The sequence below is a fragment of the Propithecus coquereli genome, unplaced genomic scaffold (genome assembly GCF_000956105.1).
Source record: "Propithecus coquereli isolate 6110/MARCELLA unplaced genomic scaffold, Pcoq_1.0 Scaffold28, whole genome shotgun sequence".
NCBI classification, from domain to species: Eukaryota; Metazoa; Chordata; class Mammalia; order Primates; family Indriidae; genus Propithecus; species Propithecus coquereli.
The window spans coordinates 12,605,587-12,633,533 of NW_012148396.1; the positions used below are offsets into that span (position 1 = coordinate 12,605,587).

General features: G+C 57.7%; 2 protein-coding genes across 6 annotated transcripts; one reads left to right on the top strand and one right to left on the bottom strand.

The window, feature by feature from the left end:
* The first annotated feature begins 163 nt into the window (after nt 1–163).
* On the top strand, nt 164–17,344 carry ADCK5 (aarF domain containing kinase 5). 2 transcript variants are annotated; one of them, XM_012648149.1, is made up of 15 exons: nt 164–254; nt 6,274–6,377; nt 7,374–7,523; nt 14,759–14,834; nt 14,951–15,151; nt 15,235–15,375; nt 15,461–15,574; nt 15,679–15,810; nt 15,884–15,967; nt 16,039–16,120; nt 16,188–16,266; nt 16,364–16,455; nt 16,541–16,793; nt 16,877–16,993; nt 17,074–17,344. In XM_012648149.1, the coding sequence occupies exons 1-15, from the start codon at nt 243–245 to the stop codon at nt 17,177–17,179; spliced, it is 1,743 nt and encodes a 580-aa protein (XP_012503603.1). In that variant the 5' UTR covers nt 164–242; the 3' UTR covers nt 17,180–17,344. The 2 variants fall into 2 exon arrangements, with proteins under 2 accessions (XP_012503603.1, XP_012503604.1); XM_012648150.1 differs by lacking the exon at nt 15,884–15,967 and having other exon boundaries at nt 209–254.
* Nucleotides 17,345–17,391: 47 nt separating this feature from the next.
* CPSF1 (cleavage and polyadenylation specific factor 1, 160kDa) lies at nt 17,392–27,870 on the bottom strand. 4 transcript variants are annotated; one of them, XM_012648095.1, is made up of 38 exons: nt 27,787–27,870; nt 27,504–27,662; nt 25,357–25,384; nt 25,129–25,262; nt 24,912–24,992; nt 24,638–24,789; nt 24,400–24,546; nt 24,118–24,257; nt 23,928–24,038; nt 23,761–23,854; nt 23,593–23,680; nt 23,401–23,523; nt 23,249–23,300; nt 23,076–23,170; nt 22,922–22,996; nt 22,760–22,840; nt 22,591–22,680; nt 22,315–22,425; nt 22,097–22,238; nt 21,851–22,029; nt 21,629–21,765; nt 21,373–21,547; nt 21,091–21,297; nt 20,910–20,999; nt 20,669–20,812; nt 20,435–20,587; nt 19,590–19,706; nt 19,416–19,506; nt 19,248–19,332; nt 19,034–19,175; nt 18,787–18,939; nt 18,527–18,703; nt 18,379–18,445; nt 18,258–18,305; nt 18,025–18,180; nt 17,815–17,944; nt 17,597–17,735; nt 17,392–17,520 (listed from the first exon to the last, which is right to left on the bottom strand). In XM_012648095.1, exons 2-38 carry the CDS (start codon nt 27,645–27,647, stop codon nt 17,473–17,475), a joined length of 4,326 nt encoding a protein of 1,441 aa, XP_012503549.1. In that variant the 5' UTR covers nt 27,648–27,662; nt 27,787–27,870; the 3' UTR covers nt 17,392–17,472. The 4 variants fall into 4 exon arrangements, with proteins under 4 accessions (XP_012503549.1, XP_012503548.1, XP_012503547.1 ...); XM_012648094.1 differs by having other exon boundaries at nt 23,386–23,523; XM_012648093.1 differs by having other exon boundaries at nt 18,379–18,703.
* Between the last annotated feature and the right edge of the window lie 77 nt (nt 27,871–27,947).

Here is a 27,947-nt window from a genome sequence, read left to right on the forward strand (position 1 = left end):
ATCCGCGGCTCTAGGCGGGCGGGGGACCGGCGCCAGACGCTAGGTCGCCTCTGGCCGCCAGGGGACGCTGCTCCGCTGCAGAGGGCAGGCCGGGGCGTGGCCTCCAGTCCCCGCCCACCGCTGCCGGGGCGGGGCTCATGGGCACTGGCGCGCGTGCGCACTGCGCTGGCCTCCCGCGGGGACTGCTGGGCTGAGATACGAGGCGGCGCGGGGCCGGCGCGGAGCAGAGCGGCGTCGGGGAGATGTGGCGACCGGTGAGCATCCGCCGGGTCCGAGAGCCCCGAGACCCGCTGCCCGTCCCTCAGGGCCCCTGAGCGTCCCGAGATCCTGCATGCCCCCCAGACCCTGCCTCCAGAGACCTGAGTCCCTTCAGGGCCCAGACCTCCACCCCCAGAGACCCGAGTCCCTGCAGGGCCCAGACCCCCACCCCCAGAGACCCAGAGTTACTTCTTTCCAACTGGGCGCCAGAGCCCTTGACCCATTTCTCTGCACCCCTCCGCAGGAATGCGGTCCTTTCCTGAGATCGTTTATGGCTGAGGAGGTGGAGGGGGCTTCTCAGCACTGTTCTTTTTGAACTTAGAATTTTCTGGAGAGCTTATATTTTTTCAATAAGCCTTGTAGGCTTAGCTGTTACCAGTACAAATGAATTTCCACTGACTTGTGACCCAGGGGCACTGCTGATTGGGAGAGCCAGCTGAGATGGTGAAGTAGGGTTAGTCTGGGCGGCAGGCTGGCCTCTGGCACAACACCTTATGGTTTACAAAACTTCTTCATGTGTCCAGCTCACTCAGTCTTCCAGACGGCCCTTGGGGGTGGACGGGGCAGGTCTTAGCCCTGCCTTGGAGGTGCTTGTGACCAGTAAGTGGTGCTGGGTCCAGCAGGCTTCTGAATGTGGCTGATGCCAAGAGGGCACACACCCCTGGAGAAGCACAGGGTGTTCATGGTCACCAGGCCCACCTCCCTTGGGCCATGTTCCCCATCTGTCACTTCCTAGCCTTGGGGACAGTTGTGTGCCTCAGTTTCCTCTGCTGTTGAGGTGCACGGCTTTCTTGACTCTGCTGTTAGGCTGCCAATGTTCTGGTCACCTTTTTGCAGTTTTTTGCATCAGGCATCACCCTGAGACTCAGCAGTTGCTTCTCACTGCATGGCTGGCTTGTCTGTGGCAACCTTCCCTCTTCCTTCTGATCTTCTGTGTCTAGCCTGCAGGATGCTGGACAACCTGGGAGCCCAGCCTGCACCTAAAACATGAGCACACGTGCTTTGGCTTGTGAACTTGGTAGTGTCTCTTGGCATATTACCACTTAGAACTTTTTTTTGCTGTCCTATAGGTAGTCACGTGTGTTCCAGATGAGCTCTGGAAAAGAACTCTCTGGAAAAGTGAGGCATTTCTGTTTCTGCAGGCAGACCATGCACACACTACACTCCCTGTAAGAAAGCGTGAGATGCCGGGCAGAGAGGCCCCCTCTTGCCCAACCTGGAGGCTTCAGGAGTGAGGAGAGCTGCTGGGCCAAGCGTCAGCCAGGCCTGTCCCAAGTAGGCCCCAGTGTGTGATCTTCCCGGTGAGAGGGACCTGGTGTGTGGGACTCACAGTTTAGAGGGTGTGCCTGTGCCAGTGGTTTGGTGGTCACGTTCTGGAGGCAGTTTGGGTGATGTGTGATGTGGTGGGAATTGCCCTGGTGAGGTTCTGGGGGAGGGGGGGTCTCTGGGAGGTGCTGGCTCTCCCCACAGGACCACTCCTGTGTTCGATGAGGAATTTCAGATAGAGTAGTTTGGGGAGTGCTGGGCACCCCACATTGGGAGGAGCTAGGCACTTGCATGGCCCATGGGTCCTGGGGGGGTAGACTCTGGAGTTGTCAGCTCGAGGACTTGTCCACTTGGAGTCCCGTCCAGGGCCAGATCACCGCAGGGGCCACCACCTTTTCTTGCCTCACTGTGACCTTCTGCCTGTTGCTTGGTGAGGTCCTGGCTAGGCCATGGGTTCTGTTTATCCTGTGCTTCGCCACAACTCATCTCATTCGGCAAGCATTTGTCAAGTGCCTGTGGTACAAAGATGCTGGAGAGGTGGCCCTGCTCAGTCTTGGGGGACAGACACTGCAAGCTAACAGTCGCAGGAGCATGTGAAGACAGCTGCAGGGGATGGAAGAGGCACCAAGGGGTGTGGCCAGAGCTTCAGGCTTTTAAACAATAATTCAAATTTGGCATTCTCTTCTGTGAGAGAACTGTGTGATTTTGTATGAAAATGGTGTTCAAGTTACTTGTCAGTTAGAGAACTTGACTTTTTCTCCCATACCCCTGGGGTGATGTGCTCTGCTGGTACTGTCAGGCCCCCCATGTGGCAAGAGACATCACTGCAGGATGCTGAGGCCAGTCTTCCCCTCGGAAAGGGTAGGGCTAAGGAAGCAGGTAGATTCAGTTCCACTCCCAGTTTTGCCAGGAGTTTTAGCTGTGGATCACGTGAGAAAATATATGTGAAAGCCCCTGGGAGACTCACCTCTCCAGCCTTGCAAGGTGCCACCTCCTTTTCACAGATGAAAGGCGTCTCCTGTGGGTTCTGCCTGCCCCTGCTGGGGCACCCCTTCAGCACCAGGGCGCTTTGCATTAGGTGCCACCTGTAGGTTCTGCGCCATTCCACCGAGGCCTCCAGTAACCCCGGAGGATCGCCGACCTAGGTGCCTAGCTGGGGCTGCACGTGATTCTCCTTTGGAGATGAGCCCTCACCATGTGCTGCTGTGGTCCCCATGTCTCCCTCTCAAGGCGGAGGTGGTGGGGCGTGGACGGTGAGCCTCCCTCGGCCGACTCTGCATCCTGCTCTTGCTCAGCCCTCATGGCACCATTGTGATGCTGGCTTCGGTGGTGGTTTGGGGGCAGGTCTGTCCCAATAGCCCACAGCACACAAGATGCCCCATCCAGGCAGACACCTCGTGCTGGGGCAGACTCTGGACTGGCCTTGGGGGCTGGAATACTGGCTCCAGCACTCACCGGCCATGCAGTCTTGGATAAGTTACTTCCGCACTCTGTGCTTCGGTTCCCCTGTCCTACCTTCTGAATTGGTGACCCCTTCTGAAACTTTGCAGCAAACCCCTTTTCCTGCCCTTCCACTCTGTGGATGCTCTTTGGCTCTGGTTGGCTAAAGCCTCCTTCATTCTCTCTAAACCCGTCTCGTGAAAGCTGACACTCTTAACACAATTTAGCTCAGCCCAAGGAGTCTCCTTTGTGATAGATGGGCTGGGCCGGGGCAGGGCTGGTGAGAGGAGGGCGAGGTTGTTGGGGCCAGCAGCAGCTTGGCATAGAGGGCCTAGAGAGACCAGTGGCTCCAGCCATGTTGTTTTGGGGCTCATGACCCCAGCATGACCTGGGTGCTCATTTGCCTGTGCATGCGCACTGAGGCTGTGCCTGGTGTGTTGGGCACTGCCCAAGGACTTCGAAAATGTCAGTTCACTTGACCCCAGGTTTAATGGTGCAGTCATCCCTGCTTTGTGGACAGGGGAACTGAGGGGGGAACCCCAGGTGAGGACCCCTGCCCCACACCAGCTGCGTCATCTCTGAAACGCCCCCTCTTGGCTGGGACTGTGTTACAGCAGATGTTTGCAACTTTTGATCATGAAAACATTTATCTTAGTTGGTAGAGTGGTACATATAGCTACTTATCCAGATACCTACTGCTTAGCTCTACCCATTATCAATATTTTGCCTTCGTTGTTTTCTATTTCTATTTGAAAATATACATTTCTATTGTTATTGGACCATCTGAAAGTAAGTCACGTAGACATATTGACATATAATCTCTAAACACTTCAATATGCATCCCTTAAACAAGGACATGCTCTAATATAACCATGGTAACTTTTCATTCCTAAATACTAACAGTTCTAATGTCTGTTTGCTAATTCCATATGCAGATTTGCCTATTGTCCTAGAAACATCTATTTTAGTATTTTTTTCTGAGTTGGGATCTGGTCAGCATTCCTAGACCCCTAATCTACAACAGTCTTCCCACTTTTTTCCTGTGGCTTTTTACTTCCTGTGAGAAATTGCTAGTATTTACAGAAGTAGAAAGAACTAGCAGGTGCTGGTGCCAGCGTCACAGCTCTCACCACGAATCGTGGTGTCTGAGGGATCCAGACTGTTCTGGAGAAAGTCCGCATGTAGATCTGTTCGTTGGGCGGGTTTCAGGTCACTGATGATGTGTGTGGAGCTCTGGGGCCCCAGCCGGTGGTTGGCGGCTGATACCAGCTGTTCTCCATGGGCTTGTGGGCTTGCACAGATGAGAATCTCGACAGCCCTGGAGCCAGACGGGCGGGCAGCTGTGGGTGACAGAGTGCACCCTGGCTCCAGGTGTGGGTGGGGCCATCTTGCCCTGAGTCTACATGGCTCCCTTGCCCAGTGCCCTCTTCCCAGGCTGAGGCTCTGTCTCAGGCTCTGGCCACCTCTGACTGGATGTCTGCCCTGCCTCCTCTGGGCTGACCTCCTGGCACGTTGCCCCCACCCCAAGGCGGGGTTCCCAGACCTGCTTTCACCTGTTCCCTGCAGGAGGCCTGGCCTGGGTGCCTGCCTGGCTCCAGCTCACCTTCTCCTTTGGGGGCAGCCTTCCAACCTCTGAGCGTGTGTTCTGTTTTCCAGCCACATGGGCCTGTCTTCCATTCCTCAGCAACGTTGAAGATGTTCTCTGCCTGGGAGATGTCCCCCATGTGCACGTGGAGTCTGCACTACCCCGGGTCCCAGGACCCTCTCTCCCTGTGCTGTCTAGCCTGCCCTGCAGCTGTATGGCCCCTGTTGGGCGGGGCCTGTTGTCACCTGTTCCTCACTGGCAGAGCTTGTTTGGGGGGAGGAGAACAGGCAGGGCATGGGGGAGGCCGAGGTGAGGACCCCTCTGGCCACCTGTGAAACTCTTGTCTGCAGGGGTGAGGTGGGCAGGGGCTGGGATCCTGCCAGCTGCTGTTCTAAGCTTCTCTTCACAGCCCGTGGGCACAGTGGCCTGTGGTCTGGGCTTTCTGGCGTGCGTACCCTGGCACCAGAGGTGGCCAAGGCCAGAAGGGGCAAGCTGGGCAGGCTGCAGGGTGGACGGTGTGCCCGTCAGTCTCCGTACACTGCAAGCCTTCACGCCTGTCTGCTTCTGGGCTTTTCCTTGAGAATCAGCACTTGCTGCATGTGGCCTTGTGAGCAGAGAGTTCCGTCAGCCGCTGCCATCTCATGGGACAATAGGTCATGGACCTTCTCCTTTGACTTCTGTGTTGTTTGTAGCCCTTGAAATTTTCTGCAGGGCTCTGTGCTATCGCTAGAAGGCGATTGGAAAGTCAGATCCTTGCTTGGCACTGTGCTCCTGACGATGGTGTTAACGTCTGTGCCATGGGTGTGACTTGCCGCTTACAGCCTCTTCTCCCTCTAAACTCCCACTTGTTGGGAGAATTCGCAGTTGGGGAATTTGTGGTTAGGGACGTTTTAAGACCTCATAGTTCAAGTATGGTTGGGAACCCAAGGCTGCCAGGGAGTGTGTGAGAGCTGTGGTGTTTTCATATCACAAAAATAAGGCAGCATGTCCTATAGCATCTCCGTGGCACCTGGCACCTTTAAGTGTGTCCTGCTGGCCACAGCATACCTTCCACTCTGGCTTCCCTGCCCTCTTCCACACAGAAGTTGCCCAGGTCCTGCCTCTGAGGCCTCAGCCAGCTGTATGTTCCTGCACCTTCATTTGCTTTGGGACAGTGGCCTACACAAGGGCCATTTCTGCTATCCGGGCTTCCACTGTAGAATTGGGCATCTTCTTTCTGACAACGTGGCTGAGCATTGTGGATGCTCCTCTCGAGACGTGGACTGCCTTCTTGTGCCACTGGTCGGTGTGCTCAGTGGCAGGAGGTGGTGCGTGGTGGTCAGGGTGCCAGCAGAGAGTGTCAGGGCAGGAGTGTGGGGGCCTGTCGCAGACGAGCAGGTTGCTGTGCCATCTCTTTCTGTAGCGACTGAGGAGATATCACAGATGGGCATTTTCAGTGGCCTGTCACCATTTGAGGTGGCAGTCCCTGGGTTCCGTGCGTTTAACTTCCCTCCTGTGACACGCTGACTCTCAGCCCTACTCCAAGAGGTAGGGTTGTCTTTTCACTCCCGAGTCAAACGAGGGAGCCTGGCAGGAAGCGCCGACCATCTCAGGTGACGTGTTTGAGTAGTGAGTTCAGGGAGCGCATCTTGCCCCCCTCGAGTTCCAGCCCGTGTAGACGCTGGGTGGTGACAGAGCTGGAGGGCGCATCCCTGCCTCATTTGACTGTGCTGTTTTGTCTGCAGTTGCAGCTTTGCCACTTCCACTCTGCTCTGCTGCAGAGTGGGCAGAAGCCCTGGCCGCCCCCTGCAGTGCTCTTTAGGAGAAACTTCAGGGTCCTGCCTTCGAGGTAAGAGTCATCCACAGGTGGGGCACCACCTCTCGCCAGGCAGGGCTGGTGGCCGGGCCCCTTCCCTGCCCCCCACCAAGGCAGGCTGCATTCGCTGTTCACTGCAGCGCCCTGGGCCCAAGACCCCAGGCCCTGACTCAGGATGGGGCACACAGTGCGGGGCTACTCCCTGACAACAAGGTTTTGCGTGGGTGGCTGGCAAGTCAGGAAGACAGAGCCGCCTGCTCCGAAGAGAACAAATGGTGATAGTTGGAGACGGAGGAGAGTGTAGGGGGGCGCCAGACGAGAGGAGAAAGCTTCAGGAAGAGGGGCAGAGAGCAGGGCTCTGAGAGAGGAAAGGCCAGACAGGGCCCCTGAGGCCAGTGAGGCTGGACGGCCATGGGCAGCCTGAGCAGCTCATGGCTCGGTGAACCTGGTGGAGGGCACCTCACTCCCAGCGCTCTGTGCACAGAAGACCCTGGGACACGTGCACGACTGGGTGTAGAAACAGGTGCTCGAGCTCCTGCTGCACGAGCATGCGGAGCCCCTCCTGTGTTCATTGATTGCTCTACTCCCTGTTTTGAGGTCTGGCGTGGTTCAGTGTGTGCTGACCTCAGCGTCCTGCCCAGCTGCTGCTGTCCTAACAGGATCCAGTTGGACCTTGGCGAGGTGGATGGTGGTTGTAATTTTGTACAGTGTGGGTGACTCTAGCGCCATGAGGGGCACAGACCTGTCACTGATTCCTTCCAGGCGAGCTGAGGAGCCATTTCTACCTCCACTGGCCCCATAGCTGGGCCTCTGGACAGACCCAGAGGAGATCTGCCCTGGGCCTGTCTGGTGTTGTGCTGCCGTGGGTGTTCTCTGGTGACCTGAGTGTCACAGTGGTCTGAGTGGCTGTGCACTGTGCACACAGTACTGAGAGCAGCTGGGGGGCAGAGGAGGGAGGGAGCAGAGGCCTGTGGAGCCTGGCCGATGGGGAGGGCAGCACCTCCACACACGAGCCTCTGTCTCCCTCAGGTCCTCGAGACCCGCGCCCCTATGGAGGAAGGCGCTCTCTGCCACAGTGGTGGGAGTGCCCCTGCTCCTGGGAGTCCGCTATTTCACAGCAGAGGCGCAAGAGAAGAGGAGGATGCGGCTCATGGTGGACAGCATTGGGCGCTTTGGCAGGTAGGAGGGCCGCTGGCCAGGGGTGGGGTGAGGCAGCCTTCTCCCCTGCCTGACTTCACATGTGGGGGCTGGGGCCGGGGGCGCCGTGGACTTTCCTGGGGACTTTATAGTTGCCTTCCAGGCGTCCTTTGCTATGTGGGAAGGTGCTAACTGGTGGGGCCATCAGACGTGAGTCCCTGACATTCAACACATTCTCCACAGACCTTTCCCCAGTCAGCCTTGGCCTGAGGGTGGCCTTGGTTGGTGCCTCTTCTCCCGGGCTTTCTGGCTCCCACAGAGCAGCTGCCCCCTCTTCCTTCCCCTCTGCCCCCACCTATCCCAAGGAGAGTTGGCATCTGGGCAGAGAGGCTTGGGCCTGGAGGAGAGGCCACCCCGTCTCTGCTCCTAGAGGCCACAACACGAGGTGGTCACTGTCAGGGTACCTGACACCAAAGGCCCTCCTCAGTCTCCTTCATCCCCTGTTGCAGAACTTGGCGGGGAGGGTAAGGGGGTGTTTCCTGTTGGAGCCCTCGGGCAGGCATTCCTGCTTTTGGTCGGACCCAGGAGTTCCTGCAGCCACAGAGCCCTGCCCAGCCTAGGCCTCGTGGGGCCTGGCTCTTGGCATTGAGAGAAACCTCAGCTCACACAGAGCCCCTTCGGACAGGGCATGAGGGAGCTGGGGGGTCCTGCTCTGCCCAGCTCTGAGCACCTGCTGCTTCCCCAAGCCTTGGTCAGTTTCTCAGGGAAGCTTGGGATTCCCAGGGCCTTCAGCCTCTACCAGAGGCTCCACTGGGATTCGCTCCAGCAGTGACCGTAGGCATGGGGTGGGTGGATGCTTGAAGAGTTTCAGCTGCCAGGATGAGACAGTCTGTCCCACGACCATCTCCCTCCCTAGTGTTTGGTTTTGCCTGGAGCTCCTGGTCTTCCCCGCTGGCAGGTTCTGGGCAGTGTCCTCTGTGTCCACAGCCTGAGGTCCTCTCTGTCTTTTCTTCTGTGACTCTCCACTATGGTATACACAGTGACCTCACAGGGCTGCTGGTGACTGTCCATACACAGCCTGGGTCTGAAGCGCATTCTGGGCAGGTCTGGGTTTGTCTCGCACTGTCTCACAACTGCTGTTTCCCGGTGTCCAGATGCCCAGTGACAGGCTCTGCATGCCTGCCTTCTGTGCACTCAGTGGGAATATGCATTTTCACAGCTTGCTTGCAGGAGCCAAGCCGGGGTTGCAGGGAGGGGGCTAGAACTGCTCACTTTCCCAACAGTTTGTACATTCTTCTCAGCTCTAAGCCCTGATCGTTAGTTGCCAGGACAGTCATGCCTATGGAGCATTCCTGGTGGGTCACAGGGTGACTTGGGGACACATGATCTGAGTAACAGGGCAGCATCCACACAGGAGCCCAGGAAAGAGCCAGGGCAGGGAGTCATTGGGGCCAGCTTACCGTGAGAGAAGGGAGCAGAGGTCAGAAGGGCCCAACTGCTCAGGGACTATCTGGGTGGCAGATGGCAGAAGGTTTGAGATAATGTTTCTCTTTGGCTCAGAGCCCTGGTCTTTAAGCCCCTTCCCACTCTTTATTTAAATTTAACTTTTAAATATCATCTGGGCTCCAGCGATCCTCCCACCTTGCTGGGATTACAGGTGTGAGCTGCTGCACCTGGCTCTACATTTCGATTGTTAAGTTATATTTGTACACAGTATGGGCTGATGCACTGACAAATTTTGAGAATTTTCACCCTTGGGGTAGGATTAAGGGGAGTTTTCAACATTTCTAACTTCTCGACTATTAAAATTTTTTATAGTAAACAATACTTTTGTAGTAAAGATGTGAAAAAATTCCATAGACTTCTGCTTGGGAAAGAAAGGATTTAATTTTTAAAAACGTGGCTCCAAGGGCACGTCTGCAGCTCAAGGACTCCAGGGAGGAGGCTTGTCCACCAAGGCACAGTGCAGAAGGCACAAGGACAGGCTGTCTCAGGGGCCTGCGCCAGGGAAGGCCTTTTTGTTCTTTTACTTTTATAACTGCAAAAGTGATGCACACTCTTCATAAGATCCATCTGAGACATGACAAAGAACCCCTGGCCTGTTCCCGTCTGAGGCTGTGCCTTCCCTCCCAGCTTGTCCCTCCCCTGCCAACCATCAGCCCTACAGGTGGAGACAGGGCCTGCTGGCTTGCTGGACCTCTGGGACAGGAGCCCCATGGGGTGGGATTCAGTGGGCCCTGAGAGGGCCAGGCTCTCTGGGTGTTGGTGGGAGGCCTCACTCATTTCCATTGCCCCAGGCTCCGGTGAGTGAGGGACCTAGGCTCTGTTCCTCAAGGCACGAGAAGCCCCGTGAGGCCAGCAATTCCTTCTGAAGTCCCCTTTTTGGCCACCTTCACCTCAGGAAGGGCTGGAACAAAAAGGCAGTGTCTGACCTGAGCTGGCCATGGGAAGGAAAAGGCTGCTAAGATTCTAGAGGGTTTCCTGCCCTTGCCAGGGTGCATGTCCCCGTTGTCACGGAAGCAATAAGTAGGTCAGGCCATGCCCTGCTCCTGCCAGACTGTCCTGCACAAACTGCATCTTCCGACTTCTCCCAGCCTGACACAGAAGACAAAATGGGAACCTGCACTCGCAGCTGTCTGTGTGGAGGTAGCAAGGATGTAGGGTGCTCTGAGCTCCCCAAGACACGAGGGAGGCTTCCCTCCTTCCTGAATAATTCAGTTTGAGAGCCCTTTGGTGGCACTGAACAAGGTCCAGCACAGGGTCCTGAGGGGAGGGGACTGTCCACACAGAGGGCAGTGGCTACATTCAGGGCAACTGATGGAATGAGTCACTGTGCTGGGGACAGCTGCAAGGAAGTCAGAAACACAAAAGGGAGAAAGCCAGAGTGACCTCTGTGTTGCAATGGGAGCTATGTGGGGACCCATGGTTTGTGCTGTCTAAAGCTAGACACGCAATGAGCGCATAAACATGTGCAGTGCGTGCACGTGTCACACAGACACCTCGCAGCTCTGGGTCACAAAAGGGCCTGGGAGCACCAGTGCTCCAGCATCTACAGTGTGGCCGCTGAGGCCATTGTGCACCCAGAGGCACAAGCTCCCTGGAGAAAGGCTGGTTCCAGCTGGGCAGGGAGAGGCCAGGGTGAGCCTGAAGCACCCAGCGCTGCCAGCAAGAAATGAAGCGCTCAGAAAATGGAGTCTCGTCAAAGGACAAGGAACTGTCGGTGGAAAATCTAGGGGTGGGTGAACTTGGATCATCACAAAAGTATTTTCAATTCTGCTGTATGTTTGAGTTTTTTCACGGTAAAATGTTGGAGATGAGAAAAGCACAAGGAGGCCACCAAAGCCAAGTCTGGGACAGTCCTAGGAACAAACACTAATAGTATCGACAGAAGCCCACAGCATAGCGTGATAGGAATGAAGTGACAGGTGCTAATGGGGGCAGAGAGGCTTTCCCTCACAGCCAGCCGGCAAGTGCTGCAGGAATGACTGGACTGGAAAATCCACCGTCACGGTGGTCATTAATTCACCCAAGGAGGAGCAGTGGGTGCTAAGCTCATCGGTGGGAGGACGGAGAGAGCGACACCAATGTGACCTCAGAGCCCCTCACTAAACACCTAATGACGCGGAAACCAGATGGTGACATAGACGGAATGCAGGAGCAGAGCACCACCTCGCCTCTGCGGCATCCCTGCTGAAAGTGGGTCAGCTGACTAACTGGGAACGAGGTAGACAAGCACCAGGGGAGGAGATGGGGTTGGTGAAATTCTGTGAAACGTGAGACATATCATAGGCCTTGTGGCCACATAGTCTCTGTTGCAACCATGCAACTCTGCAGAGGCAGCAGCCCCAGGCAGTGCAAGAGCTAACCCTATCCCTCTAGCTGTGCAATGTAACTACTAGACTGTAATCTTCAAATGTGTCAAATTGTGTGCAGTGAAGAATTAACTTTACCCGGAGAGGTCTGGTCTTTGTCCTTGGTTCTAGAGATAGCCTCTAAGTCCTTGGAGTTCGCCAAGTGGCAGGAGTGTCTCTGCCTTCGTGGTGGCCTTGACAGTTTATGCTAACGAGGGAGGGGGAGGGCTGGAAGCTGAGCTCAGTCATGGGGCTGAGTCAATCCACATGCCTCCCTCTGACACCCCAATAAAAACTCCAGACGCTCACGCCTGGACAAGCTTCCTGGTCACACAGAGTAAGTCTCTGAGGACACGGAAGCTCTGAATTTGGGACCCTCCAGTCCCTACCCTGTGCATCTCTTCCTCGGGATATTTTGGATTTGTCCTTTGCTAACATAAAACCTAACCCCAAGTACAGCACTTTCCTGAGTTCTGCGTCACTCTCGAGAGCTGTTGAAACCGAGGGAGTCTTTGGGCACTGCCAGACTTGTCAGCTGATCTGAAGTGAGGGTGGTCCTCGGGACCCACACACCTGCAGCTGGTTTCAGAAGTCCTAGGCGGACGTGGCAGCCTAGAAGACTACGCCCTTCACCTTGACTTTGGCCAACTCCAGGCAGTCACAAATGCCAAGCAGGGCCTGAGAGCTGTTGGGACTGGAAGAGATCAGAGATGATAACTAATAGCCACATGTGACCCTGCACCTAAATCCTTTTGCTAAAAAGGATGTCATTGGAGCACCTGGTGACACACAAAAAGGTCTGCACATTAGAGGGTTGTGAGATATTAGTCTCCTGATTATGGTTATGTGGGACAGTGTCCTTGTTTATAGGAAATATGCTCTAAAGGGTTCGGGGTTATGGGTCATGTCGACAACTTATTCTCAAATATTTCAAAAAGAAAAACTTTTTTTGGATTATTCTTGCAACTTTTGTGGACATTTGAAGTTATTTCAAGGGCCAGGCATAGTAGCTGACACCTGTAATCCTAGTGCTCTGGGAGGCCAAGGCTTGATGTCAGGAGTTCGAGACCAACCTCAGCAAGAGCGAGACCCCCGTCTCTATTAAAAATAGAAATTAACTGAACAACTAAAAATAGAAAAAATTAGTCAGGCATGGTGGCACATGCCTGTAGTCTCAGCTACTCTGGAGGCTGAGGCAGTAGGATCGCTTGAGCCCAGGTGCTTGAGGTTACTGTGAGCTAGGATGATGCCATGGCACTCCAGCCTGGGCAACAGAGCGAGACTCTGTCTCAAAAAAAAAGAAAAGAAAAAAATTATTTCAAAACAAAAATGTAGGGCCAGGTACAGTGGCTCACACCTGTACTCCTAACACTTTAGGAGGCCAAGACAGGAGAACGGCTTGAGCCCAGGAGTTCCAGGCTGCAGTGAGCTGTGATTGCACCACTGTTCTCCAGTGGGACCACAGAGCCAGTTCCTGTCTCTGGAAAACAGATAAAAAATATTACGATGTTGCCGGGCTCAGCCCTTGCCTCTCCATGCTGGCCTCTGACCCGTCCACACCCCTGCAGTCCCCAGCCCATGTTCACGTTGCTTCTTTAGTACCTCGAGATTGAGAATTTTAGCCATTTTTTTTTTTTTTTTTTTTTTGAGACAGAGTCTCACTGTTTTGCCCAGGCTAGAGTGAGTGCCGTGGCATCAGCCTAGCTCACAGCAACCTCAAACTCCTGGGCTCAAGCGATCCTCTTGCCTCAGCCTCCCAGGTAGCTGGGACTACAGGCACGCGCCACCGTGCCCGGCTAATTTTTTCTGTATATTTTTAGTTGTCCAATTAATTTCTTTCTATTTTTAGTAGAGACGGAGTCTCGCTCTTGCTCAGGCTGGTTTCGAACTCCTGAGCTCAAACAATCCGCCCGCCTCGGCCTCCCAGAGAGCTAGGATTACAGGCGTGAGCCACCGCGCCCGGCCAAATTTTAGCCATTTTTGATGTAACTTTTCTTGACTGTGTCAAACCTGCTTGCTGTGTTGTTAGACTCTCCTCAGTTCTAGGTGATAGAATTCATTCATGTTGGCTGAAGTGCAAACAGGCATTGATTTCTGGGACCCAGCCCTACAGGAGTGTACTTGGGCCCCCAGGACGCTGCTGGGGTCTTGTGCTCACGTGTGTGCACACTGTTTGTGCGTGTGCATGTAGGGGTGGCCGTAGCTCCCCCTTCCCCGAAAAAGATGGGCTAAGTGGACAGGGCGGCCCTCAAGGCCAGTCGGGTGGTTTGCAGCAAGGCCGCTGTCCTCCGTCCCCGCCTTCCTGTCCAATCGCTATGGGACGTCAGCATCTACTGGAAACTCCATTGCCAGTTGACTTGTTGAGCGTTTTTGGCATCAACTCCATCCAGCCAGGCCTGTCACGGGCAGAGGTGACGGATGCCCCACTTCCCCTCACTGGACGCATCCTTGCACCTTTCTACAAGCAGCCCCCGACGAAAGTTCGTGAGAATCTCGTGTATGATGTGCTCTGGTTGTAGGTCGGTTCTGCCCACAGGCATCCCCACCTCAGAGTGGCCTTCAAGCCTCAGGGCTCAGGGCACATTTGGGAATCCCTGCCCCGACCCATAGCACCATACTGCAGGTGCTCTGTGGGAGCTGAGTGGGGCCTGGGCCGGAGGCCTCCCTGGAGTGCTGGGGGCACAGAGCCCACCTGGGCAGCCAGAGCCCTTCCCAGGCAGGGCGTGAGCTGGACAGGGGTGTGGGATGGGGCCTCTGGCCTGTGTAGGCTGGCCACTGTGTGCACCACCCCAAGATGCTCCTGAGGCAGGTCTGGAGGTCCAGGGAGCCCGTTTCCAGCATCCCCTTCCCTGCATCCTCCTTGCCTAAACCTCCCCTGGGGAGCCCAGTACCTGGTGAGCACACCCAGGGGGCCCCCCACTTCCCACCCTATCTGGAGCCCTTTCCCTGCAGACTTTGCTTCCCTGTGCCTCCCTGCCACCTTGGTGGGCCTCAGGCACCCTCCTGTGACCTCTGCTGCCCCAGTCACACCTGCCATCCATACTTGGACCCCTTGCCTTCCTGTGCCTGGACCCAGCCCTTCCTGTTTAACAGGCTGTGTCAGAGCCCTGACTCTTCTGGGGTTTCCATCCACCTACTGTCCCCTGTCCCATCCTTCCTGGGTGCCTGTGGGTACCCAGGGAGGGACTGAGGGTGGCATGGACACAGGTTGCCCATCTGCAGATCAAGAGACTGACCTGCAGGCACTGTCACCAGTAGAGGGGCCAAAGGGTACCCCATGGGCTCGGCATCTCCCCATGTGCTCACAAGGACCTGAGGGGCTGGCAGGGTGAGATCAGACCACAAGAGAGCTCTGAGAACTGAGGGACCATATGTGGGAGCACCCAGAGCCTGCCTGTCAGGGCTAAGGGCCACCTCTGCCCACAGGTCTCTGAGGATCGGTCTGCAGATCTCCCTAGACTACTGGTGGTGCACAAACATCGTCCTACGAGGGGTGGAAGAGGTTTGGACCTGTGCACTGGGCACATGGCGGGGGGTACACTGGAGGTGGCAGGCACTGGGTGGGCCTAGGGAGGTGGTCAGCTGCCCTCCATCCCTTCCCTCCATGCCTACGGTCAGAACAGCCCGGGGTACCTGGAGGTGCTATCTGCGTGTCACCAGCGGGCAGCCGATGCCCTGGTGGCAGGCGCCATCTGCAATGGGGGCCTCTACGTGAAGCTTGGCCAAGGCCTGTGCTCCTTCAACCACCTGTTACCCCCGGAGTACATCAGGACCCTGCACGTGCTGGAGGACAGAGCCCTCACACGTGGCTTCCGGGAGGTGAGCCCTGCCTCCTGGGGCAGAGGGCGGGCAGTAGGGGCTCCAGCAGCCCCCCAGCTTCTCAAAACACCTGTTCCTGCCAGGTGGATGAGTTGTTCCTTGAGGATTTCCAGGCCCTGCCCCACGAGCTCTTCCAGAAGTTTGACTACCAGCCAATGGCTGCCGCCAGCCTGGCCCAGGTGCACCGAGCTACACTGCACGATGGCACTGCTGTGGCTGTGAAGGTGCGTGGGGGTCTGCCTTGTGCCACAGTGGGCTCTGAGGCTCGTGGTGGGACCCAGGCCCTTGCTGTGCCCTTGCCTGGTGCAGGTGCAGTACATCGACCTGCAGGACCGCTTCGATGGAGACATCCACACCCTGGAGCTCCTGCTGCAGCTCATCGAGTTCATGCACCCCAGCTTTGGCTTCAGCTGGGTCCTGCAGGTAATGACCAGCTTGGGCAGGCTGGAGCAAGCTGCCCCCTTCATGTGCCAGGAGGAAGGGCAGGTCCCTGACCCTGACCCTGACCGCCTGTGTGTGGCCCCCAGGACCTGAAGGGCACCCTGGCCCAGGAGCTGGATTTCAAGAACGAGGGTCGCAATGCTGAGCGCTGTGCACAGGAGCTGGGGCACTTCCGCTACCTTGTGGTTCCCCGTGTGCACTGGGACAAGTCAAGCAAGGTGCGCTATGCCAGGCACCTCTCGGGTGGGGGCGGTGCAGGCCTGCTGAGTGTAGCCTCTTGCTCTCTCCCAGCGTGTGCTGACCGCCGACTTCTGTGACGGCTGCAAGGTCACCGACGTTGAGGCCATCACGAGCCAGGGGCTGGCAGTGCAGGACGTGAGTGCCGTTCACGGGGCGGGGTGGCAGGGTGCTATCCACACCCACTGCACGTTGCACTCTCTCCCCAGGTGGCAGAGAAGCTGATCCAGGCTTTTGCTGAGCAGATATTTTACACTGGCTTCATCCACGCTGACCCCCACCCTGGCAATGGTAGGAAATTCCCCTGGGCGCGGGGGTCTCTGGTGGGGTAGCAGGAGCCAACATGCTGTGTCCCTAGTTCTGGTTCGGAAAGGCCCAGATGGGAAGGCGGAGCTGGTGCTGCTGGACCACGGGCTCTACCAGTTTCTAGACGAAAAGTAAGCCCTGGGGTGGGGTTGGCTGAGCCTCTGCCTTGAGTGCGGACCTTCCTGCCCTGGGGCTCTGGGCTCATGGCTGGGCTGGGCCCATCCACAGGGACCGGTCAGCCCTGTGCCAGCTCTGGCGAGCCATCATCCTGAGGGACGACGCTGCGATGAAGACACATGCAGCTGCACTTGGGGTACAAGGTGAGGCAGGTACATGGGGGCTGCCAGGGTGGGGGCGGCAGGTGCTAGGCACACAGCCCTGGTTCAGGCCTATCCGCCTCCCCAGACTACTTGCTGTTCTCTGAGATGCTCATGCAGCGGCCTGTACGCCTGGGGCACCTGTGGGGCTCCCACCTGCTAAGCCGAGAGGAGGTGGCCTACATGCAGGACATGGCCCAGGAGCACTTTGAAGGCATCATGGCGGTGCTCAAGGCCCTGCCACGGTCCATGCTGCTTGTACTGCGCAACATCAACACCGTGCGCGCCATCAACACGGCCCTGGGCAGCCCCGTTGACCGCTACTTCCTCATGGCCAAGAGGTTGGTGACTGAGTGGGTGCCCTGAGGGGTGGGGCAGGGGTGGGGCCAAGGGAAGGCTAGGGCCAACCTGTAGGTCTGTGCAGGGCGGTCAGGGGCTGGAGCCGCCTGGTGGGTGCAGCGTACCAGGGCATCTATGGCATCAGCCTCCTGCGCCACATCAAGGTCATCTGGGAGATGCTCAAATTCGAAGTGGCTCTGAGGTGAGTGAATGAGTACAGCTGGTGGGGCATGGCCAGGGTTTGCTTCCCACCAACCTGTGACCTCACTCCACCCTCCCCAGGCTGGAAATCCTGGCCATGCGGCTCACCGCCCTCCTGGTTCGTGTTCTGGCCCACCTGGGCCTTGTGCCCCAGGCCGAGGAGCTCTACCAGTACCTGGAGACCTAGGGAGCCCTGAGGCCAGGATGACCACTCGGACCTGCCCAGGGCCAGCAGGGCTCGCCCAGCCATAGGCCTGACCGAGCTGGCCTGAGCTGGCAGTGCGGACACCCCAAGACCCAGGGGTGATGGAGCAACTATAGCCGGGACTGGGGGACACACTGTGGGGCTGTGACCACAGCCAGGCCAGGCAGCCATGCAATGACCACATGCTCATCTTAAACAAATCTTTTTTCTTGTGTTTTGTACAAAAAGGGGGAGTGGGAGGTAGTCCAGGAGCAGCAGCAGCAGCATCCACAGAACTAGAAGTGGGCGGTGACTCGATCTGTCTCCAACAGGTCGTCCAGGATCTGTGGGGTAGGGGAAGGTGAGGCCCGTAGGCAGGCTGGGGTGGGCTGGGGCAGGCTGGGGCTGAAGCCCACTCACAATGTCAGGCGTGGTGCCTATTTTCTTGGCCAGCTCGCCACGCTCCATGGTGCTGAGGTAGAGATAGCGGTTGAGCAACTCCCCATCCAGCACGTTCCGCACAGCGTTCTGCAGGACACGCCGGTCCACATGCAGCATCCTAGGGCATGTGCAAGTGACAGTAGTCAGGGAAGACCCGGGAGAGCAGATGGGACTGGGGAGGACAGTGTGGGGCTCACCGGAAGGCTCGGGGGTTGAGGCCGGCGTGGTGGGGCAGCATGGTGGTTAGCGCATTCTGCAGCATGAGCAGCCGCCGGTAGGTCTTCTCCTGCATGGGCAGCAGGAGCCCAATGCCGCCGTCCAGGGTGGCTGCGGGGTGCAGTGTGAGCGAGGCCATACCCCCACACTCCAGTACCCCCCACACCCAACACACCTGCCAAGGCACTCACCAAACCACGTGATGTGCTTATTCTCCCACACGACCGACTTTTTGCTGGGTCCCTCAGTGGCCCCCCGGCACGGGGTCCTCCAGAACGTGTTCACGTGGGCACCCACATGGAAATCTGCCCGGCGCAACAGGCGCATGCCCCCAAAACTCTCCTTGGCTAGACCAGAAGGACCTTGGGTCACTGCCTGCCCAGCCCCCAGCCTGGGCAGAGGTTGGGTGGGAGAAGCCACTCACCTTCCGGCAGGTACATGTACACCATGAGGTTTCGATCTCGATCGGACACTGGGGAGCAGAGGCCCAGTCAGCCCTGGCTACCCCAAAGTCTCAGCCTCCCCCCAAGGCCCTGCACGCTCACCCAGGAAGCCCAGCTGAGCGTTGTCCACCATGAAGTCCACGCTGTACACTTCCAGGGGCTTGGCGTCCTGGAACCAGGAGGGGCAGGGTGTCAGGATCGGCCTTGGGCCTGTGCCCACCCAGACGAGGTACCCAGGCCCCATGGGTACCCGAGACACAAGGCTCAGCGTCTTGCTCTCTTCCTGGTAGCGCAGCAGCGAGATGCTCTTCATGACGTCTGCGGCCAAGATGAAGTTCTTGACACTAATCATTTGATGGATGTAGAGTTGCGTGTCGATGAAGGCCATCCCTGTCAGCTCACTGGCCCGCAGGCTCCACAGAAAGATCTGGGGGGCAGAAGGGGGATGAGCCAGGGGAGACACAGGGCGCAGGGGGTGGGGAGCAGGGGGCGGGTAACGGAGTGGCATACCTTCTGGCCAATGGCTGACACCAGGTGGCCGTTGCAGTGACACAGGGCGGTCACAGGCCCCTTCTGCTCCTTCTCATAAAGCACCTTGAACTTGTTCTTGGTCAAGGGCTGGCCAGGCTCAGGCACCACCTCAATCACATCCATGATCAGGATCTGGCAGGGCACAGGATGCATTGGGTGGCAGAAAGGCTGTCAGGGGCTGCCTGCCCTCCACCTGCCGTCTGACCCCCACCTGCCAGACCCTTACCCGCCCACGGCACGTGACTTCCTCCCCCTGCATGAGGCAGGTCCCGGCGGCCACATAGCCCTTGAGGCCTGACACAGTCTCCTCGCTGCGCAGCGAGACCGTCTTCATGCAGGTCACATGCTCCCACTCTTCCAGCTCGATCCTGCACGGGGCAGGCATGTCAGGGTGTTGTCCCTGCCAGCCACAGGCAGCCCCCACCCAAGCCCAGCCTCACCTGGCATTGGGAATAGCCTCCCAGCTGACCGGGGAGATGAGCTGGATGGAGAAAGCCTCCTGCTGGGGGTGGATGTACCGGTCATCTGCAGGGACCAAGGCCAACAGTCATGGCAGGGTTGCCCCGAGTCAAAGCCCGGGACAGGAGTGTGGTACTGGTGTCACGCACCTCTCTCAATGGTCTCGAACTCCTTTTCCTCACCAGTCATGCGTGGGATGCGGGTGCATGGTGTGTTGGTGCTGGTGGCAACGGCATATACCTGGGAGTGGGAGATTGTCACACATCAAAGGCCAGGCCCAGCGGTCCTTTGTCGGGGGCAGTGGGCACTAGGGCAGGGCAGACCTTGGACTCCACGTGGTAAGCCACATAGTGGGCTGTGCAGCGCAGTGGGATCTTCCTGACAGGCCACGGGGCATCATAGGACAAGTAGGCAGGCAGGACGCTGATCCTCAGCTCACCCTGGGGTAGGGCGGCAGGGTCAGCAAGCGGGAGCTGGATGGGGTGGGGCAGACAGACCCAGGCCTCCAGGGCTCTGCCCAGAGTAGGGTGCAAGGGGCCACTGCATCAGGCAGCAGCCTGGATGGGGCCACAGCACTGGCATCCAGGCTTCTTGGGCTTCTGTCAGCGAGTTCCTGTCCACTCTCCTGAGCTGGGGATACTGGCCCCAGACTGGAGGGCCAGGCCCAGAGGGCACTGGAGGCTGCAGGCAAAGGGCGGCCCAGACTGGCCATGCCAGGGACTATAAAAACAGACAGAAGGAGCCCCAGACTCTACTTCACCAACAGTTCTGAGTCTGTCGGAAACCTGGGCAACCCTTGCCACAGCACAGTCAGAATCCAGGTTGTTGGTGCTATCATCTTGGGAGCACAGATGAGTAAACAGGCTCAAAGAGGGTGTGTGCCTCCCCAAAATCACACAGCAACTAAGGGGGAGAGCTGGGGTTCATGCCAGCTCCATCTGGCTCCTGAGGAAGGGCTGGGCTGGCAGTGCAGTGACAGGGCCCTCATCAGCTGCACCCTCCACTCCCACAGCCCATCCACCAGACCTTCCCAGCACCAAGCCTCAGCCCCACCACCCTCCGGACCTCCCTCCTGTCCCCACCATCTGCACCCAGCTGTCTAGGACCTCATTTCTGGGGCCCAGGCAGCATCAGTGAGTGTTGTCAGGAACCAGGCTGGCCTTCCTACCTGTCTGTTGAAGTACAGAAAGCCACGAGGGCAGTTGACGTTGTGGAATGGAGCGAAGGAGTCAATGGGGCCATCAATGCCCATGGGGTGCAGCCGCAGAGCCCCCCGGCCGGTCACCAGGAGCCAATGGGGTGAGGGGCCACAGATGAACACCTGGAACAGGTGCCATGAGGGTCCTGTGGACAAGGCCATGCCTCCCTCCCACCCCTAGGCCCCCCAAAGCCACATGCCTACCCCTGAATAGCCGTAAATGTCCTCAAAGTATCGGAAACGTGCCACACGGCCCCGGGCTCCAGCCCCCTCCTCAGTGTTGCCACCTTCTGCTTTCTTCTTGGATGGCTTTGGCTTCTTTTCACGGAAGTTGATGTTGTGGGGGACCTGGGGGGGCACCATGAAGGCCAGATCCTCCAGATGCTGCTGGCCTGGATGCCCACCCCACCCTGTACCACACACCCTCCCCCTCAGCCACCAGCACCTTCTTGAATCGGACTTTGAGATTGCCCTGGCCGAGCTGAGAGTCGTGGGGGAAGGCCTCATAGATAAGCAGCTCCTGGTCCACGTGCACCTAGGGGAGCAGGGAGGGAACATAGGGATGGCGCGGGGCCAGGCTCTGGGGTGAGGCTGTGGGGTGGCGGGGTGGCCTGGCCCATGCTCACCAGCAGGTAGGGCCTGCTCTGGCGGCTCCCCAGTGCAACCAACAGGACCTCCTTGACCAGAGGCAGCTCCCCCTGGCGTGTGGCCTCCTCCTTGCGGGCCTCGCCCTGTGTGGTCGGCTGTCCGAAAGAGCTGTCCACCAGGACCCGCTGCCCCACAGGGAAGTTCTTCACCAGAAACACCAGTCGCCAGTCGGGGAGCTGGTAGATCTGGTGGGGAGCAGCAGTCAGTGGGGGCAGCAGTGGGACGGGATGGGCTGTGCCATAGCGTGGGCTGCCACCCACCTCCATGGTTCCGTTTTCCCGCACCAGCAGGCACCAGTGCGTGGGCTCTGCCCGGAAGGGTGCAGGGTCCCGGTCAGCGGGGGGCTGGCTGCTCCTTCGGGCTTCCTCCTTGCTGGGGCTAAAGAGGGAGCCCGAGTCCCCGTACAGCATCTCTTCCTCGTCATCCACCGTGGGGCTGGGGGCCAGCAGAGGTGTCACGGGCATCCAGTCTGCCACAGGGACCCAGGCCCCCACCAGCGCCCAGGCTCCCACGCACCTGGTCTCCGAGCCCAGGCCCTCCATCTCTGAGCCACTGCGGCCCCCCAGCTCATCACGGGCCCCGCCCAGGCGGCTCTCGGTGGTGAACATGCCACTGAGGTCTCGGTACAGGCACAGTGTGATCACCTTGGACTGCTACGGGGAGAGGGGCAGGGCTCAATGGTGGGGCAGTCGTTGGGGGCATGGGGGTAGAAGGGCAGGCACCAGGGAAGGGGCCTACATGGTGCAGTGGGGGCTTGTGCAGGGCCAGGCGGTGGTGGCGGCCACTGTAGGAGTCACTCTTGAGCAGGAACATGGTGACATGTCCCTCGGCGCTCATGATAACCACGTAGGGGTCTGCCACAGCACACTGCACGATAGGTGCACCCAGGTCCACGGGAATGAAGTGCAGCTGGTTCACTATGAGCACAGAGCAGTGAGCCCTCGCCTCTGCAGGACCCACCTGCCCGCTCAGCCCACCACCCACCTCCTTCCAGCAGGCGGATGCCCAGCGGTGACACTTGGACGATGTAGCGATTGTCCCCAATGTTTCCAGCAAAGACTGTGGGGCCCTGTGTGGCAAAGCCACTGGTGTCTAGCTCCATGATCTCCTGTCCCGTCTGCAGGATCTGAGGGAAACAGTGGTGAGGTGGGCCCCTCTTCAGGAACCCCTGCCCCAGCCAGGCCCCAGGCCCTGCCCCTCACCATGGTCGAGTCTTCCCGGCTCAGAATAAGGAACCCGTGTCTGCGCCCATCCTCTTCTGCTTCAACGGTACCAGGCTCCTGCTCTGTGCCTTCCCCCTTAGAGGTCTCCTCCTATGAGGGCCAGAGGAGCAGGAAGCCATGTCCAATGAGGACAAGCATGTGGCTGTGACTGCTTGGGCACCCATTGCTCCCAGGCTGCCACACATACAGCCCACAGGAAGGCAGTGCCTGTCCCATGGCCTTAGGGCCTCCCCACCTGCCAGAGTACATGCCTACCTCCTCCTTACGCACAGGAGCGATGACTGTCCACATATCGTAGCAGCCAGGAAGCTCAAACGTAGTCACCACCTGGGGCCGGATACTCTTCTAGAGTGACAATGGGATGGAGGTGTCAGCCCACTCAAGTCCTGCCAGGAGGCACCAACCCCCACCTGTCCCCACACACCTGCAGCACCGAAAGGGCCCCATTCTTCCCGTAGCCAGAGCAAACCACGATCTCCAGGTCTGGCTCAGGGCTGTTCTGAAACTGCACAAGGTGGACGAGTTAAGGATCATGCTCCCCGCCCTATGCACACACCCGAGTCCCTGCCCCAGCCCCTTCAGGCACCTCTTCAGAGAGGAAAGCAGGCTCGCCCATGGCAGCGTTGGCACAGGGTCCAATGTTGAGGATGCTGTCACACACCTGCAGGCACAGCAGTAGTCGGAGGCTGGCCAGAGTAGGGGCCAGCTAGAGTGGGGGACCCTGCTGCCCTCAGCCTCACCTCAAAGGAGTAGGTGGCCAGCTGCGTACCCGACTGGGCCTCGCTGCCATACACCTCGATCTCATCCACCTCATCCTGTGGCACCGACTTGCCCCCTGCGCACAGAGAGCGCCCACCTGAGCATGGCCTGGGTCACTGGCCCCTCATTGACCAGCCCTGGCCCAGCTCCTCACCTGACCAGCCCACTGCAGGGTCCACTCTCTTCTTCTTTGAGGGAGGCTCTTCCTGTGAGGCAGGAGAGGGCAGTGAGTGGCTCTCCAAGGCTGCCCCCACACTAGGGGGAGTGGACTGACAGGCCCAGGGCACTCACCTTGTCGATACCCACCTTGTCTGCAGACTCGCGGATGGCACTGGCTGGGGGCTCCTGCAACTTCTCTGTGTACTTGAGGAGGAGGGAGTTGCCCAGGCGAGAGCCCAGGAATAGGTACCCAGGCTCCATGGTGACCATCTGAAGAGGGCAGGTGAGTGAGGTCGGGGCCCCACTTGGACCCAGGCAAACCCCCCAGTCCCAACTCACGCTGGTGGTGAGGACGCTGGCAGCTGCCTTGTCAAAGTGGAATGCTCGGACGCTGCGCATGCCGTCAGTGATGAGTGTCAGCACGTAGCTGGGGGGAGGGGGGTCTTGAGTGTGGATGGGGGCACCGGGCTGAATGGGGGCAAGGCTCGGGTGGGGCGGGGCACTCACATCTCGCCACCCTTGAGGGAGATGACCATTTTGTCGTAGGAAATGAAGGCAGCATGTGCGCAGTCCAGGGTGATCCGCACGCCCTCCTGGGTGCCTGTGGGGCAGGCAGTCAGGCCGACTGGGCAAGCCCACCTATCCATGCCCACCCTGGCCCTACCCACACTCACGCAGGGGGAAGGCAGTGGTGCCTGTGGTGAGGCTGTTGAGGGCGACGCCATAGGGGGGCACACTCTGGTTCAGGTACAGCAGCGAGTTGACAGCAAAGATCACCACCCCACCTGGAGGACACAGGCTTGTGGGTAGGGGAGGCACAGGGTCCCCCTCCCACTCCCACGCTCCCCACCCCAGGGACCTCACCTATGGGCTTGGGCACAGCCAGAGCCTGGGTGCAGTCAAAGGGCAGGCTGGTGAGGGACCAAATGACAGGGTGGACCTTCTGTGTGATGTTCAGCGAGATGGCCACAATGGAGCACGTGTCCTGTCTCACGGCCACCCGCCTGGGACAGCAGGCAGGTCAGAAAGGCCCAGTGCCTCCCCCACCCCTGAGCAAGCCCCTTACCCCCAAAGCCCCATCCAGCCACAGTCCAGGCAGAGGTGGCTCAGAGCCCACAGCACAGGGGGCCTCCTTGGGTGTCTCACCCAGGCCAGGTCTGGTTGGGCTCGAACAGGATAAGTAGGGTGGGCTCGTAGTAGCCATGCAGGAACTGCAGGTCAACGATGTTGAGCAGCTTCTCGTCCAGGGCCCGAACATCAATGATATAGCTGGGCAAGAAGCTGGACCTCTGCCTAGGGAGCCAGGGGCTTCAGCAGGACAGGAGGGAGAGGAGCGTGGGCTCCAGCACCCCCAGAACCATGGGCCGACCCGCCTGTCACTCACCCCTCACCCACAAGCCCCTCATGCTCCTCAGCCAGACTCTCCCGGCGGAAGGGTAGCACCACCAGCCGTGTGCCGTAGACGAGCATTGCCGCGCAGCGCCCGTCAGGGTCCACCCGCACTCGTGGCGTGTGCACATTCTGCACAAACCCGTCCTGGGAGCAGAGGGGCATCAGACAGGCCCAGGGCAGGAGGCCCCACAAGGTGCACATGGGGCAGCAGAATGGGACTGGTGGGGGAGGGAGAGACGCTGGGCCTGGTCTGGGTATGGCCCTACCCGAAGCTCAGGCTCCTCAAAATAGTGCAGGGACAGGGTCTTCAGATCATGGGTGCCTGGGTCATATTCCACCACCGACAGCTGCAGGGTGAAGGTCAGAACTGTACTCTGCCTGCTGCCGGCCCTGATGGTGCCAACTACCCAGCACTGGGCACCCCCATAGGGCTGTGCCCAACACCATGGCCATGCCCACCAACTCCCCCAGGCCCCGACTCACCTTGGCATCCTTGAAGCTTAGGAGCAAAGCATCCCGCTTGGCACCTGCCAGCTGCACACTGGCCATGGACATGACATTGCCAAAGAAGGAGAAGGAGGCTGCCAATTCCAGCTTCTCCCGGTGGGCCTTCCCTTCTGGGGGAGAGACCACCAGGCTAAGGTCTCTGCCACATACCCTGGCACCCACACACACCCGGGGCAGGGTCCAGGGTGGCTGTACTGCACTCACCTGTGCTCCTGTCATTTTTGGTGAGAGCCTGAAAGAGGGAGGAAAAGAGGGCAGTGAAGAGCACACACCTGGCAGCCTCACTTCATCCAGAGGAGAGAGACACAGGAAAACACCACTGAGGGCCAGCCCTTGCCACTGCGGAGTCCTGCCCAAAATTCTCTCTGCAGTGGGGAGAGTGCACCCCCGCTCACCAGGGCCAACTCTCACTCACACATCTGCATTCCAGCCCTGGCACAGGGCTCTTCCACAAGAGGCCTCCCCGCCACAGCTCACCAGCTGCCTATCACAGAGCAGCAAGCACTCAGGGCCAGGGTGCACATGGACTGGCTGTGCATCTGAGACCCAAGCAGCACAGCTCCAGTCCCTGGGCCCAGCTCAGGGCATTACTGTCAGGCCAAGGAGAGCCAGTAGCTACTGACACGCATGATTGTTAGGAAACAAAGAAGCCCAAAGAAGCCCTAAGTTCTTCTGACATCTCAGAGTCGCCCAACACAGGGCTGCCTTCACCAAGTCCATGTCCTTGGGTTGTTCTCCTGAGGCCCACAGTGCCCACACTGCAGAAGGTAAACAAAGTGGCCACCTCCTGCACCTAGCTATAAAGATGCTGATTTTTCTTTTATAAAAAGACAAATTTCACGTTTTTGTGATAATAAGCTATTTCTTCTTTGCTACTTTGTAGCTATTTAAAACAAACTAACAAACACATTTAGCTGCCACCCTCTCAAAGCAAAGGAAACATTTTAACAATGAGTAAAAAAAGGTCATTTTTCATAATACACCTGTGCTATGGGGAGAGTATCCTGAAAAGAGCTACTTGAAAAAAGAGACACAGTCAATTCAATAGATACAGAAGAGGCATTTACAAATGCAACCTATTTCACAATAACAAATGAAACTTCAGGGCTTTGACAGCAAATTCTACCAAAGGTTTCAGAAATAATGACAAACTTAAGAAAAAAAAAACAAAAACCCACTGATGCCAGGCTGATGGTGCCCCAGGAGGCTGAAGCAATCCCAACGCCAACAGCCACAGGCACGCAGGGCAGAAATTCACACCAAACTCCTCAAAATATCTGCAAATGAGCCCAGTGACACACAGAAAGAATACTATAACACAACTAAGTTGAGTTATTCCAATAGCATCCATCGCTATAATTTACTATCAAAATTCAGGAGAAAAATCATATATTGTTTCATTGGATATAAAAAAGCATCTGATAAAACTCTAGACCTATTCATGATAAAAATTCTCAGTAAAACAAGAATACAAGGGAACTTCCCTAATCAAATAAAAGGTATTTATGAAAAGTCTGCAGCAATGTTGCACTTGGAGTACAACGTTCATTCTTCCTCTGTAACCAGGACTAGCCAAGAACTGCTTTCCCCTATCAGGTACGAGTTCAATACAGGGAGCAACTGCACTACTGTATACACAAAAGAAACAGAATGAAAATTTAAAAGAATTTTAAGAAACGTGGACATAACCAAATGGTCTAATGTGCAACTGGAATCCTGGAGGTTGGAGAAGAACAGCTAAGAAGCCACCTCTTGCAAGAAGCCTTCCTGGACCAACTCTCAGCCCTCTGGCAACCAAAGTGCCCCTGTATTTTCTCATGGGCTTGTTCCACGTTACTACAACTCCTGTCAACAGTCTTGTCCCCAGCCTTGTTCCTTTCACTAGGAATGCTCTTCCCCTGACAAGCTCCTGCTCTGCCTCAAGGAGGCTCGCCTGATCATCTGACTGGAAATACACGCCTCCTTCATTACCTCCTTTATCCCTTCAACACCACTTGTAGCCTGCAAATGCGTTTAAATGTGTATTCACTAGATATTCCCCTCCCTAAGTGTTTGTAGGTTTGGTTCACCACTGTATTCCTACTACCTAGCCAATAGAGCAGGCATTCACAACAATTTGCTGAAAAAAGGAAAAACCAAGTAAGATGCGCTAGGGCAGTGCGCCATTCCCACCAGAGTGAGAAGGGAGGGAGAATAACGTAGAAGTTAAGGGAACAGGAACCACAGACAACAGATCAAGGATCAAATCGTGGCTCCTCCTGGGGAACCTTAAACAATTCACTGAATTTCTCTGGTCCCTGGAGTGCCCACCTCACAGAGAAATGGGGAGGGTTAAAAGGGTCTGGGCCTACCTCGGCATCGCGGTTGAGGCGGTACACGTAGAGCTGCGAGGTCCCGGCCACCACGAGGTTGCGTTCACTGTTGTTAAAGAAGTTGCAGTACATAGAGAACTCGATGCCGGTGGGTGGATGCGCCTGTTTGTACACGGCGTACATGGCGCCAACCCTTGGCTGCGCGGGACCGGAAGGGGACAAGATGAGGGGGCCGCCCGCGCAAGAGCCCCAGACCCCACTCGGCACCCCTCCCTTGCCTCGCGCCGCCGCCCCGTTCTCGGCCACCCGCCCGGCCGCCCACCTGGCAGTTGGAGCCGGATCAAGGGGGACCGGGACGGCAGCGAACTCGGCCCGGTGGGGATGGGAAGCTGAGCGCCAAGGTTCCGGGCTGCAGCGTCTGCGCAGCGCCGCCGTGCGGGAGCGGCGGTGAGGGCGACAGCGGCACCTGGTGGCCGAGGGTGG

Bases quoted from the DNA above. Each gene is read 5' to 3' on its own strand.
- CPSF1 (XM_012648092.1), bottom strand. From the start codon at position 27,647: ATGTACGCCGTGTACAAACAGGCGCATCCACCCACCGGCATCGAGTTC. The intron at 22,426-22,590 runs GTAGGCATGTAC...TGGCCCTCATAG, and splicing joins CTCCTGTGCGTAAGGAGGAG to GAGGAGACCTCTAAGGGGGA. The intron at 19,507-19,589 runs GTCTGCCCTGCC...TCCCACTCCCAG, and splicing joins CTTACCACGTGGAGTCCAAG to GTATATGCCGTTGCCACCAG.
- ADCK5 (XM_012648149.1), top strand. The intron at 16,794-16,876 runs GTTGGTGACTGA...AGGTCTGTGCAG, and splicing joins TACTTCCTCATGGCCAAGAG to GGCGGTCAGGGGCTGGAGCC. The intron at 16,994-17,073 runs GTGAGTGAATGA...CACCCTCCCCAG, and splicing joins AAATTCGAAGTGGCTCTGAG to GCTGGAAATCCTGGCCATGC.